We start from the raw sequence: 11,540 nt of genomic DNA, 5'->3' as shown, positions 1-11,540 counted from the left end.
AACGAGAAGGGGGGAGTCTCTCTGTTGTGTCTTCCCATCCCTCAGCCGAGCGGGGTGAGAAGAAGCTTTGTATCGTCGGCGCGACTGTGCTGGTATCGCGTTCGGTCTCGGAAACAAATCCCTTTCCGGTAAGACCGATGTTTCCGTCGCTTTTCGCCCGCCTGCTTCCCCCTTTCTCTGCACTGAAGAGCAACCCAGGTCAAAGCTCCGAGGCAGGGGATTGGCGTGACAGGTCCGGTTCTCGCTGGAGAAAACCCTGAAGAAACTCCACAGCACAAAATCACGTCCTCTCTCAGTGTCCTGGGAACTCGCTCTTCTAGGGGGGGGAAATCTCTCGTCTTCTAAAAAGACGTCGCGAGAACCGAGAGCAGGCAGCTAGGTTTTGGGGGTGTCCGAGTCCACACATTTTCTTAGGTTGGACCGAGAAGAAAACCTCCGGAGTTGCACTGTTGGGGCAGCGACACGTCACCTCTGACGGGCACAGCTCTTCTCCGGGAGTCTCTGTAGAAAAAAGAGATAACAGACTGCTGAGACGTCGAGAAATCGCTTATCGTTCGCTTTCTTCGTTGGCAAGTGCGCCGGAGGCCTTCCCTGGCAGGTGCCTCTCTACACACTTGCATGAAAAGGAAAAGTTTTCGTGCTCGTTGCTTTCCCTCTTTGGGAGGAGACACCGTGACAGCAAATACAAAAGCAAAGCGTTTCATATATATATGATTCGTGTAGATACTGTTGAGTATACGTGAAAGGTTTGTCTCTTCAAAGATATGTATGCGAAAAGAATTGCACACTGGGTGTAACAAGTGTTGGGCAATAGCGTCTCGGGAAAGCTTTTCTTTTCATTGACACGTTCGCTTCTCCACCCGCAAGAAGGCTTGCTGAAAACGCAGATGTCATAGGTTTTTTGAATTTTTTTTTTTGAGACGAGATGCACCGCAGAGATTCGACAGCCGAACTCTCGAATTTGTCTTGACTTAAACACAGCAAAGGCAACCAGAGAAAACGAAAGACGCGAAGAGAGACTCTGGAAAACGAAAAGGAATGATGTCTTCTTCGCCCTCGGAAAACACGCAGGATCTATCGAAAACGTACGGCTTGGCGTTCGCTTCCTTCGCGTGTCTGTAGAATGAAATGTCCCTGTTGGGCACTAGAGGGAATCGTTGCGATATTTTTGAAACTCTTCTACCACAGAGCTGTCGGTGTCTTCAACAGGCATTTCAACGCCAAATCCTTGTTCACTCGGCGCAAGTGCGAGGCAAAATAACAAGTTGCGCTTGTGTGCAGTCTGTATTCCTACACATAAATACCATAGAGAAATATCACTAGATAGAGATGTGTAGATATACAGACATGAAGACATAGATAGCCGTGTAGATGAAGGTTCTGATGAAAGGGTACACGAAACGTGGGCAGTTCAACAGGGAAGATCAGTATGTGCCTTCGAGAAAAACTGGGAAATCCGTTCCGTCGTGTACGTTCCCTTTTTTCTGGCGTGCCTCCCATCCTGCCTGGCCAGCGAGTCTTCGGGGGAAAAGGTGTTTGGAAGCCCTAAACCTTAGAGGTGTTGATGACAGAGGAAGATCGTGTTGCCCATTTGAAGTAGCGCAGAACCTCCACTTTGAGCCTTCGTCGGATCTTTTTGTCTTTGAGCGATGCAAAGATCCTCAAGGTCGCGCCGAGGAGTGCCGTGGTCAACAGAGTTGAGACGAGGAAACCACAGGGATTTCGCCCACTGGAACTGGGGAAAAGGCTACGGCCTAGTCGGCGAGTCAGGAGAAAAAACAGAATGAAAAAGACGGAGGCGTAGATTCTGAATAAAAACAAAACACGCATCCGACGGCCAAACCCCTGCTCATCTCTCGACGCTGACGCGTTCACCCGTCCCTTTGCCCTACGTAGCACCAAAGGTTTCCAGTTTTCCACATTCAATTCTCTAACAGAGTATTTATAGCTCGCCGGTTCAGCCGGCTACGCATGTTAGGCCAGAAAACCTACTGCGGAAATGTGACGGAATCCCGCCAGAACCGATAGAAGGCATCTTCCCGTACCGGTCTGTCTATCCAGGAACGACATATATATATATATATATATAGGGAGTTTGAATAGGCACACAAGCGAGAGCTTCTCAACCTCTGTACTAAAGAGAGAGGCGTCTGTTACTGAAATTGACTTCAACTGTTCACAGTGTCTAATATATATGCATAGACATGTGTGAATAGGAATTTGTTTGAATACACGTGTATTTGCATATATGAAGATGTTCATATCTACCACAGCTCAATGTATGGATCTGTTTGACTAGTTGCGGAAAAGGATCTCCCTTCTTCTGGTCCTGAGCAGCTGGTACCTTAATTCCACGATTGTGCGTCGGAGGTCTCTCCAGAGTTTCCGAGTTTCTGCTTGAGCATCCTCGAGATCTTGTCCCATAGGACTGTCTGCATTTCTTTGTGAATTGACACTCCACTCGATCGCGGTCCCTCGATTCACTCCTTCTTGGTCTCTTCTCCACTGGGTTTCCGTGGCTGAGTTTGCGGTCACTTCCGGTGCGACGTCCGGGGTGTTTTTCGACTTTTGGCCGGATTCCCAGAGCATCAGTTCCTTTCGGCTGCGTGGGCTTCGACCCTCACTTCCCCTCTGCGAGTTTTGTGTGTGTCGGGAGGCCGAAACATCCCTTCGACTTCCCTTGCCTGTGCGTGTCACTGAAGCGCAGAGGCTGGTGTCGCAAGCACCAGAGACCGAAGGGCTCTCCGCCTCCGTCTCTCGCGCGCGCTCCTGCTTTTTTTTCTTCTGCAACGTGGTGACATCGACGAAATTGCATCGAGAGAGAAGGCGCAGTAAAGTAACACGTGGGTGACGGCGCTTCTCGGAACAATCCTCGGCCAAGACTGCGCAAACGCAGTGGGCAAGAACCCGCGGAAGAAGGCTAGGCGGCTTCGGCAGAATCGAAGAAGAGCCGAGCGAACACACCGAAGAAGACGCACAAGAAGCGGGCGAAAGTGAATCTTGGAAGTCGAAGAAAGGGTATTTTGATTTCAGTTGCGCGGCAGCTTCACATGCGCGAGAGCACCGGTATTTCATCGTCGACAAAAGATAGGTTCGGAGCTGGGAGAAGGAGGCCGAGAGCGAATTCAGACGGAAAATCAAATTCGTGCTGTGGTCACACAGCCGGTCTAAAAAACACCCGTTGAGATCCAGAAGCAGAGAGACACGGCCAAGACCTTCGGCTGTCTCCTGCAAAAAGGAATACGAAAAAGGCGCTGCTGAGGAGCCCGACGCCCCACCGACGGATGAAGAGGGGAAATACAAAGCAGAGGAAGAATATGGCGAAAGCGAGAGGCCTGGACAGAGCAAACGCAGGAGGAACACACACAAAAAGATTCTGTCGGGGAGGGAGTGACCGTGAGAACAGATCACTACGCACACAAATTAATATACATATTAATATATATATATGTATATATATGTAACGCGGGTCTTTGCTCGCCACACGCAGATGGCACAGCAGTACACTTGGGACTTCGGAAACCAGAACTCTATCTTGAAAAGGGAGCAACACTTTGAATTCACAACTGTGCCACACACCGATATACGCCTTTACAGATAGATAGGCAAAGATCTATAACCATATGTGTATACGTTTGTTGATGTGTGTGCATAACGAGAAGCGAAGGGAATAAGGTTGAGTGTGGATCTCCCGACCATTTCTGTAGGCTCCATAGGAGGAAGCGTAGAGAGGATTCGTTGTTCCAAATCCGAGGTTCCCATAGTAGTTTCCTGTCGTAGGAGCGGTATAATAGTGATTTCCAACATAATCCTCTCTGCTTCTTTGTGTGTAACTGGCGTTCCAGTTATACGCATTGGTGTTGCTGTTGCATGCGTCTACGGCTGTTCCTCTACTGTAAATCCTGCTAAGAGATTCAGCATCGTATCCCTGATGAGAGCTGCTGTCGCTAGCTATGCCTACAGCGCGCCCTAGAGCGAGAGCTGTCTCACTAGCCCCCAACGAAGACACTACAGTCGACTGGGTTGGGTCTGGTGGCGTCAAAACAGAAGAGGAGAAGGGGGCTGTCCCTCGCGAGTCTCCTTGACTTCTTTCAACTTGTGTAAGAACCCCTCTCTCCACATTTCCACCCTGAGCATTCCCTGACAGTCTCTCCCACGGCTTGGGGGGAGGAACTTGGGAAGTGTCGAGCAGCATTTTAGACCGCGAAGACCCACGAGAGACAAGAATCAGGGGAAGCAGAAAAGGACGTAAAAAAGATGAAACAGAGTGGCTGTGGTCCACAAGAGAGGACAACGCAAGCTTTTGAATGGCCTACGCAACGGCAGAGAAGAGTACAGATGGGACGGAACCCTTTCGGAGGGCGCACACATCTATCCGACGTTAGACACATCAGCTGGCGTACACACATGGTGACGTAAACATGCTTAGGTGCTGGATCTGTATGCTTTGTGGATGCACCGGCGGCTCTCGCGTTTCCGTTGCGCAAGAAAGGGAGGGAAAATGGCTTCAGAAGCCTCTGAGCAGAACATCGATTTGCGATGACAACAAAATGTAGGCCACAAGGCTAGTACAGCAAGGCGTCGCCGCTCACACAGGACACTGGCGGTGCCGAGGCTCCCGACACTTTCGAGGAATAGTGGCACACGCGCGAAGTTCCTCGCTCGAGTTACATCGCTTTTGTGCCTTTCCCATTTCTCAGAGAGAAAAGAACGGCACCGCGTTTCAAGACGAAAAGTGGAGATTCGTGCACGGATATCTACTCGAAAGCGACCGCGCTAGAAAAACAAAGGCGCGGAAATCTGAGGTGAAAGGTAAAAGCATCTTCACACTTCTTCGTTTGCGTCTTTCTCTGTAACAGCCAATTCTGGATTGAAGGGGCCTCAATCCGCGTCATACGAAAACACGGAAACGCGGCGGTTCCTTGAGACAACAGATCTGAGACACACGACCCCAAGATCGTCCTCAAAAAACCCCAGGAAACAGCGCAAATATCTGGAGCCAGGCCAAGAGCAATGAAAAGGCGGAAACGAAGACCAACCATCGGGGATCTACAGCGATCTATACATGCGCCTGCTGGAGTTTTTGGGTGTACCAGTACCTTCTCTCGTCTCACTCTATGCATGCGCCCGAGTCTATCTTGAAATTGAGAGAAGAGGTGGGAAGCGCTGTGCGAAAACAAAAGGGTAAAGCGGGATCTGCAACAGAAGGGTAACCGAGAGCATACTCATATAAAGAATGCTTTTGAGGTGTATCCGCAGATAACCTCCGTGCCGCATGTCCCTCTAGTTTTGGCGAGACGCAGTCCTGCTACAAAGGGCCCCATTCCTAAATTCCTTCCCACGGCTGCTCACAAGTCTCGCCACATATATGCACAAATGTTCATTAGAAGCATATTTCGATGTATCTGCATGCAAATCTGCATATAAATATTTGTGTATTTACGACGCCAGCGCGATTGAGAGTCGTGCACCCATCTGTAGCTCGCCAAATGTAAACGTCGATGAAAACCCACTTTTTGAGGTTTTTTCCCGAACACAACCCAGCCATTTGCATAGAGGGTGCATACCGGTCTATCTGCAGCTCTTGGGAAGTCCCTCTGTGGAAAATGGTAACGGCTTTGTGAAGCTTATGAACGTGTGTCCCTTGCTCCTGTCGTGTTCAAAACCTTGTTCGACGCTCATACTTATTTCCAGGATCTCAGGATCCATCGAAACGTGAGAGAAAGACGAGAACAACATGATGACTTCCGAATTTCTATCCATCTGCGCGTCGACTGCAGTTGTCTCAAGACTGCATGCGACCGTTTGACTCTCTCTGCCTTTAAAACGAGCTCTAGTGTATGTTCATATATGTGCATCTATGCATATATCGATAATTATTATCCGCAACTATATACAGAAGTGCACATGCGTGTAATTTTGTGTCTGGTGGTAAAGAGTAGAGCTCAAACAGACAGTTATATATGCATATAGATAAGATAGATATAATGCTATGAAGGGGTACGTGCACCTATATCTGTAAAGCTAGAGATATCTATATAGCTAGACAGAGGGGTTTTGGGTAGACGCAGCTATAGAGACTTGAGCAGACGTAGACGGATCAATACCGAGGAAGAGGCAGTATATGTTATACGGTGACACAAGCAGATAGGCAGAGCCCTCTTGACTCATCTCTACTCTTTTTTTTGTACAGCGAAAGACGCCGTTCTTTCTTCCTCAGATACAGGCAATATGCACGGATGCATCCTGTTTCCCGGCTAGATTGTGTCCTCAGTGACATCTGTTTGGTCATGATCCTTCGATTTTTCCCTCCCTTCGAACGAGAGCGCGCCGAAAAACTCCACGCCCATACGCCTCACCCCTCTTTCTCTCACCGCATTCCTCTCTTTGTCTCCCTGAATCTCTTTCTATGGTTGTCTCTTTGTGTCTCTCACTCTGTTTCGTCTCTCTCTCTATTTCGCTCTTGGAAGACCTGTGCAGCACAAACTGAACGTCCATCCGTTTCCGGAAAGGAGATTTCCGTTCTTTCGGCAAGCACGTGGTTTCCCGCTACTCAGGAGACAGCTTGAGAAGAGTCTCTCCAGTCTCCTTGACTAGGCTTTCCACAGCCCCTCCCGCGTATGCCGCGTCCGAAGAATAGATGCACGCGCCGTCTGCCATCTCTACAGAAACGGAAACATGCGTGTGTCGGAATCCGATCCACAGCTCTACACATATATGAAGCGACGTCGCCGTCGCCCCCGCAGTGCGGCCGCGATGCATTGATCTTGCGAGTAGGTCGATGCCAGTCAGGCATATACAAAAAACGTTCACAGTAGAGATGCGACGGAGAAACACGAGTTCCTCTGCAGTTTCCTTTTTTGTGCACTTTCTCAGGCGTTTTTCTCGTTTGGGGGGCTGCGAGAATCTTCACACCTTGCGTGTTTGACGGGCCGCCGGTCCTCGTGAGGTTCGTGCTCCACGGTTTCTCCATTCTCTTCTTTGCGCTTCCCGCGTGTTTCACTCGCGTCCTTCTTTCCGTCTTCGCTAGCGCGCTCTCTCCCCGGCCTCTTCCCTCGACCCCCGCCCCGTCTCTCGCCGTTCTCACTCTTCTCCAACAGGGAACTCGACGCAGATCCATCCTCTCCGTCCACAGTCACCTCGCCGAAAGTCTCGGCTCCAGGCGCCTCGCGCGCGTCGGACTCGCTCTCTCCCTCTGCCCGCGATGGAACTGGATGGTCTCCCTCCACTGAACCCTCCGCGAGAGAAGAGACGGTGTCTCTGATGCTCACGTGAGACAGCGCTTGCGCCGCGTCTTCGCAAGTTCCGTCATCAATCAGCTTCTGCTTCTTCGCCTTGCCTTCGTTTCGGCCTTCCCCCCCTTCTGCGCCTCCCGACGACGCGTTTTCTTCCAAATGGCTGCCGCTCTCCTTTCCCTTCTCGTAGTCGCGCGCTTCTTGAGGGGAACCCGAGCCCAAGGCGAGAGAGCTGTCTCGTTTCTTCGTGCCCCACGGAGTCTCTGCTTCTCCCGAGGCCTCCGACTCCGCTCCCACTGTCTCTTCGCGCGCAGCGCCTCCCTCCTCCTCACTCTCTTCCGAGGCTGCCTGCGCGTCAGGTCCTCGAACCGAAGACGTCTCGTCGCCTTGGCGCTCCGAGGCGAGCGAAAGCTGCGTCTCCGGACTCCGCGCCGCCTCGGCAGACGGAGTCCAGATCGCATCTGAGCGCCCTTCGCTCCCAGCGCCCGCATTTCCCCTGGCAGGTTCATCGCCTCCACCGTCTTCTCCGTCCATCTCTTCCTCTCCACTCCTCTCTGCTCTCTCGTCTCCGTCTTCTCTGTCTCCTTCCTCGGCCTCGCACTGCTCTGTCTGCGCCTGCAGGGAAAACGAGGGCGACGACGGGTCCGCCGACTCCTCGTGAGGTTCGCTGTCTTTGGACCCTCGACGCACGTTCGAGAGCGCCTCGACTCCCCGCTCCCAGGAACTCCCCTCGCCGTCGCTCGGCCTCTCCGAGGGTCTCCTCGCCTCGTCGCGCGAAGGCGACGGCCGCTCGCCGTCGTCGATGTCCGCCATCCAGTCGCGACAGCAGCAACAGGAGCTACAGCACGCAGTCGCGTTCTTCGAGTCGAGCGCTGCGTCGCCCTCCACTCGCGCGTCTGAACGGCCAGGCAGGCGATGCCCCGAAGCCTCAAGTGCGTCCCCGGCACTCGCGCCGTCCTCGTGGCTCGGCGTGTTGCCGCGCAGGCACCCGCTCGCTGAACTCGCCGCGCGAGCGCCCTCGCACGCTCGCCGAGCATACAGACCTATCCGCGGATTACGCACCCAGAACGACGGCGCTGCGAGATCGGACGCTTTCTGGGGTGGAGAACGCAGCGGGGGAATCCACAAGAGAAAGTGCACATTCACGGCGCGAAAACACGCCACGCATATGTGGGCGGCCAAACGACGAAACCAACACGGAGACAGAGTGAGAAAAAAAGGACGAACACACACGTATTACAGCCACTTTCTGTTGAAAAAATGGACATACACCCCATATGCATATACACAAAAACCACGTACGGGTGTAGGTCCATGTCTGTCTCTTTATATGTGAGGATCTGCACTTTTGTGTACAAACAGGTGTGGACACGAGGTTTGCAACTACACAGATGTGTGACGGCTTTTTGAAATATAGAGTCCTCAAACGCGTGAAGAGGGCCTCCGGAAAGAGAGACATCGCCCAGTGGAAAACACCTAGCGGGAGTGTGTGTGTGTGTGTGTGTCTGCCTCCACTTCACTGGAGCTGAGGCTGTGCAACACAAGAAGTGTGCGTTGGAGTGCCCACACGGCAAGATAAACATCAACGAAACTCTCGTGTTCTCCATCGCATCGCCGTGAACCTCCTCGAATGGAGGGAATCGGGGCACTGTGCAGTGACTCTGAACACGTTTCTCTTTCGTCGTCTGTTACCATTTCTGCGTAGCGAAGCCCGGGAATGGAGGACAGTTGAACGAAGGCGGGAATCTCCACCGGCTCATACAGGCACCCTCGCACGAGCAGAAGCTGAAAAGACGCATCGCGCAGAGGCAAGCGCAAGATCGAGAGGCGACGCGACGCGCACCGACCGCCTTCCTCTCTTCTCTCCGAACACAAAACAGGAGACGCGCAGCAGAGCTCAGCGCGTCTGGAGCAACGCAGTGTCCTCGCTGCGACTACCAGAGACGGCCTTCCTGCATCGCTCTGCCGTGGGCGTTGAAACGAACCCACAGTTCAACCCTGTAGTATTTAACGCAGTTAATGAGTGGATGAGGTTTGATATTCTGTACCAGCCGATCTAAAACCGTATGATAGAGACGGCGTGATCGACAGATACACACATATGCGAGCAGCAGAGAGCGAGTTGCGACACCGGAAGGATGCTACTCTTCGCACTGTGCCTCTCACATACTGGTGAAACGATATCGATCGAGATGCGTGGCGAGAGAACCATACGTGCACGGTAGACAGATGGGGCAGTATCTCCCTCTAGATCGATATGTATGTGCAGTGAACGCCGGTGAGTCACATCTTGGTGAATTCAGCTTCGAGTCCGCACCTTTCGAATCGCAAAGAAGAGTTTTTCCGTGTTTGCACACATTGGTCGCAGAAGCACTTCGCAGAGGCGCTGCACAGTCACCGGGGGTCTGCAGGAAGGAAAAGCGAAAGGGTGTGTCCTCTCGTTCTCGCCTCTCCATTGCTGTGCCTCGGGTCTCCCTCTTCCGTTCCTCTACGCCGCTGACGTCGGATCCTGTCTCTCTTCCCCGCTCCCTTTTCTTCCCCTCGCTTTTTCTCTTGGTCTTTCGGTCGCGCTGTCGTGTGCTCCTTTACCTGCGGAGTTGCATGACTTGGTAGCAGCAGAGATTCCTCGCAGTCGTCCAGTCGAAGGCAAGTCGCCGCTTCACTCTGCTCTCGGCCAAGTCCGTGAAAAGCTGAAGAGCGCAACGACCGGAAAGTCTCCACAGAACCACAGGGCTTTCGGTCAAGGCAACGACGGAACACGAGAAAGCGCACACGCAGTGCCTTTTCAACAAAACAATTACCCTTCCCACATGCAGCACACATACACATACACACATACACATTTACACATACATATATATATATATATATACTTCAACATACAGTATCCCCCCATCCCGTAGAATGGCATCGGCACCCTCCACCCCGGTAGGCGAGTGGCGACGTGTCGAAGGAGACTGAAACGCAGGTCGTCGCAATTCTTCCGATTGAGAGTCGGAAGGAAGAGTCTGCAAGCGCGTTTTATCCTACGCACGTGTTCCATCTTCGCTGCGATGACCATCTTGACGATGCTCCACGGGTAGCGGCACTGCCCAGTGCGCGCGATTTCCTTCAGTACGTCGATGCCTTCCTGAGGTACCTCAACAGGTTTCGAGCCTCCTTTCTGCCGCGCGTGCGCGTGAGACAGTCCAAACCCGCCCTCGGCGCCGGAGCTGTTCGAGCAGCATGCGCAGCGGCAGGCACACGGCGGCTTCCCGTTCTGTGGCGCGGCAGACGAACTTCTCGGAGTGCTGTCCGGCGAGGACGCGGACGGAGAGGCGAACGAGGACCCCTCTGCGCCTTTCTCGCCGTCTCTCCCTGCAGCAGCTTTCGCGTCTTTCGAACCCAAAGACGGAGCGACTGAGACCTTGACTGAGTAGTAGATGTTGACGAAATCTACGGAACGCAAACACACAAAAACACATCGGCAGGTGTATCGACAGGTGTCTGGCGACGCGAGGTGCGGCGAACCGCGGCGACACACGCGCAAAGGCCACCGGCAGAGATATACGGAGTCGCCGACACATTGTGTGGTGCGATGCACGCCCGATAAAAGAGTGCTTTTGGCATGAGTCGCGTTCTCGCGCTGGATGCGAGGCCTGCAGGGGGGGGGGGGCTGTGTCGCGGGCATCAGCCTAGGAACGTCTGAGCGCTGAACGCAGCAGTCATTCTCGGTTTTTACGCACCGACGATTCTCTGAACAGTAAGGCGGTAGATGGTAGCCTCTGCGCCGCGTTTGTCGACGGGCGGTGTTCTGGCTGGTCCCGCCGGTGCGGTCGTTTCGTTTTCCCCCTGGTCCCCCGGGCGCATTTGCCCGGGGATGCTTGAGTTCCGCGTTTCTCCCTCGAACTGCTCCATCTCCTGGCGAAGCTGCGAGAGCGCACGGCCTGGAGGGGAGTTTCCAGCGGGCATTTGCTCGCGCAGGGAAGCAAAGTGAGCAGGGAACGGTTCGCCGAAGGTTTCGCACGGCGTCTGACCGACATCCACGGAAAGGTTCAAGTCTTCCGTGTATGGAGCGGCCTCACTTTCGCCACGTTCTGGAAACGTCCCGCGCGCCGGCGCTCCTGCTGGCATTGCTGCGCAGGCCGTTCGCGAGCTCGCGGCGCGTCGGGTTTCCTATTGTGCCGCTTTGGAGACGGCGGGCAGCGCACCTGAAACGGACAGACCACAGGTCGGTTCGCTTCTGTATGGAGAAAGCGGCAGACTGAGCGGATCTGGTTCGTTCCTCCGCATGCTTGAGGGACAAAGAAACAAAACGTGTGAGCC

General features: G+C 53.3%; 2 protein-coding genes across 2 annotated transcripts; both read right to left on the bottom strand.

Annotated features, from left to right (window-relative positions):
- Window positions 1–3,046: 3,046 nt before the first annotated feature.
- NCLIV_039840 (conserved hypothetical protein) lies at window positions 3,047–4,195 on the bottom strand (the record flags this gene model as incomplete). Its single annotated transcript, XM_003880893.1, has 2 exons — window positions 3,047–3,099; window positions 3,697–4,195. The coding sequence occupies 2 exons, from the start codon at window positions 4,193–4,195 to the stop codon at window positions 3,047–3,049; spliced, it is 552 nt and encodes a 183-aa protein (XP_003880942.1).
- Window positions 4,196–6,549: 2,354 nt separating this feature from the next.
- On the bottom strand, window positions 6,550–11,348 carry NCLIV_039830 (conserved hypothetical protein; the record flags this gene model as incomplete). The annotated part of the gene is made up of 7 exons (XM_003880892.1): window positions 6,550–6,662; window positions 7,088–8,330; window positions 8,928–9,020; window positions 9,553–9,640; window positions 9,825–9,925; window positions 10,270–10,670; window positions 10,961–11,348. The coding sequence occupies 7 exons, from the start codon at window positions 11,346–11,348 to the stop codon at window positions 6,550–6,552; spliced, it is 2,427 nt and encodes an 808-aa protein (XP_003880941.1).
- Between the last annotated feature and the right edge of the window lie 192 nt (window positions 11,349–11,540).

The sequence above is a fragment of the Neospora caninum genome, chromosome IX (genome assembly GCF_000208865.1).
Source record: "Neospora caninum Liverpool complete genome, chromosome IX".
Classification (NCBI taxonomy): domain Eukaryota; phylum Apicomplexa; class Conoidasida; order Eucoccidiorida; family Sarcocystidae; genus Neospora; species Neospora caninum.
The sequence above is the reverse complement of the archived record's forward strand: the minus strand, read 5'-3'. Positions and strand labels throughout refer to the sequence as shown.